This window comes from Etheostoma spectabile, chromosome 13, assembly GCF_008692095.1.
Source record: "Etheostoma spectabile isolate EspeVRDwgs_2016 chromosome 13, UIUC_Espe_1.0, whole genome shotgun sequence".
Taxonomy (NCBI): Eukaryota; Metazoa; Chordata; class Actinopteri; order Perciformes; family Percidae; genus Etheostoma; species Etheostoma spectabile.
Genome location: NC_045745.1, coordinates 26,860,390 through 26,861,154, shown reverse-complemented (window position 1 = coordinate 26,861,154; position 765 = coordinate 26,860,390). Strand labels below are relative to the sequence as shown.

Here is a 765-nt window from a genome sequence, read left to right as displayed (position 1 = left end):
TATATATATATATATATATGTATATGTAGATATATATATGTCTATATGTACATCATATATATAGCTTAATCACTGATTTATTAGTTTGTTTTATTTCAAGCGTACTTTGCCCTCAAACGGCCTGTCTCAGGGTGCCAAGATGGAGCCATGATAGGTTAAATCAATAGTTAAAACTGAATAAAAGGCTACGTGCATGCTCAGAGAATTGGAGTTACTCTGGGTAACAACAATCTACTGTTGTATACTATCCTAATTGCCGGCAACCCCTAGGTCCCAGACGTACAGTGCCAATGAAATGGACCTAATTTTGGCTATTGGAGAAAATGGCGAGACCATTGAGTGGGTGGACATTGACCCTGAGGCTTTCACAGGTACAGCGCATCCACATTTAATACTCAAATTTTTCAAAATTTAAAGCACACAATCGATCAGCTTATTATGTTTTCACCCGTCAGAGAATGGCGAGTGGGCCATCGTCCATCGCCCAGCCAGGAAGAGGATCAACACACGGTATTCCCCAGATGACCTAGAGTATCAGGAGATCACATTCAATCTGATCATCCAGAGGAAACCCCTCTTCTACGTCATCAACATCATCCTGCCCTGCTCCCTGATCTCCTCGCTAGTTGTGTTGGCCTACTTCCTACCTGCACAAGGTCGGTAAAGACCCAACAGCTATTATTACACAGATTATTATGGTTTCAAATGGAGTAATGTTACAGGAATTGAGCGCCTGGGCTGCATCAGCTGAGCTGCAGCAGCTGA

The 765-nt window shown here is 42.4% G+C and overlaps 1 protein-coding gene across 1 annotated transcript in view; it reads left to right on the top strand.

Moving 5' to 3' along the window:
- The window catches only part of chrne (cholinergic receptor, nicotinic, epsilon), an 11,295-nt gene that overhangs the window by 7,528 nt on the left and 3,002 nt on the right, over window positions 1–765 (top strand). Inside the window, exons 6-7 of the mRNA XM_032533980.1 lie at window positions 271–371; window positions 456–656. Of these exons, the coding sequence (XP_032389871.1) occupies window positions 271–371; window positions 456–656 (302 nt within the window). The remainder of the gene's footprint in view (window positions 1–270; window positions 372–455; window positions 657–765) is intronic.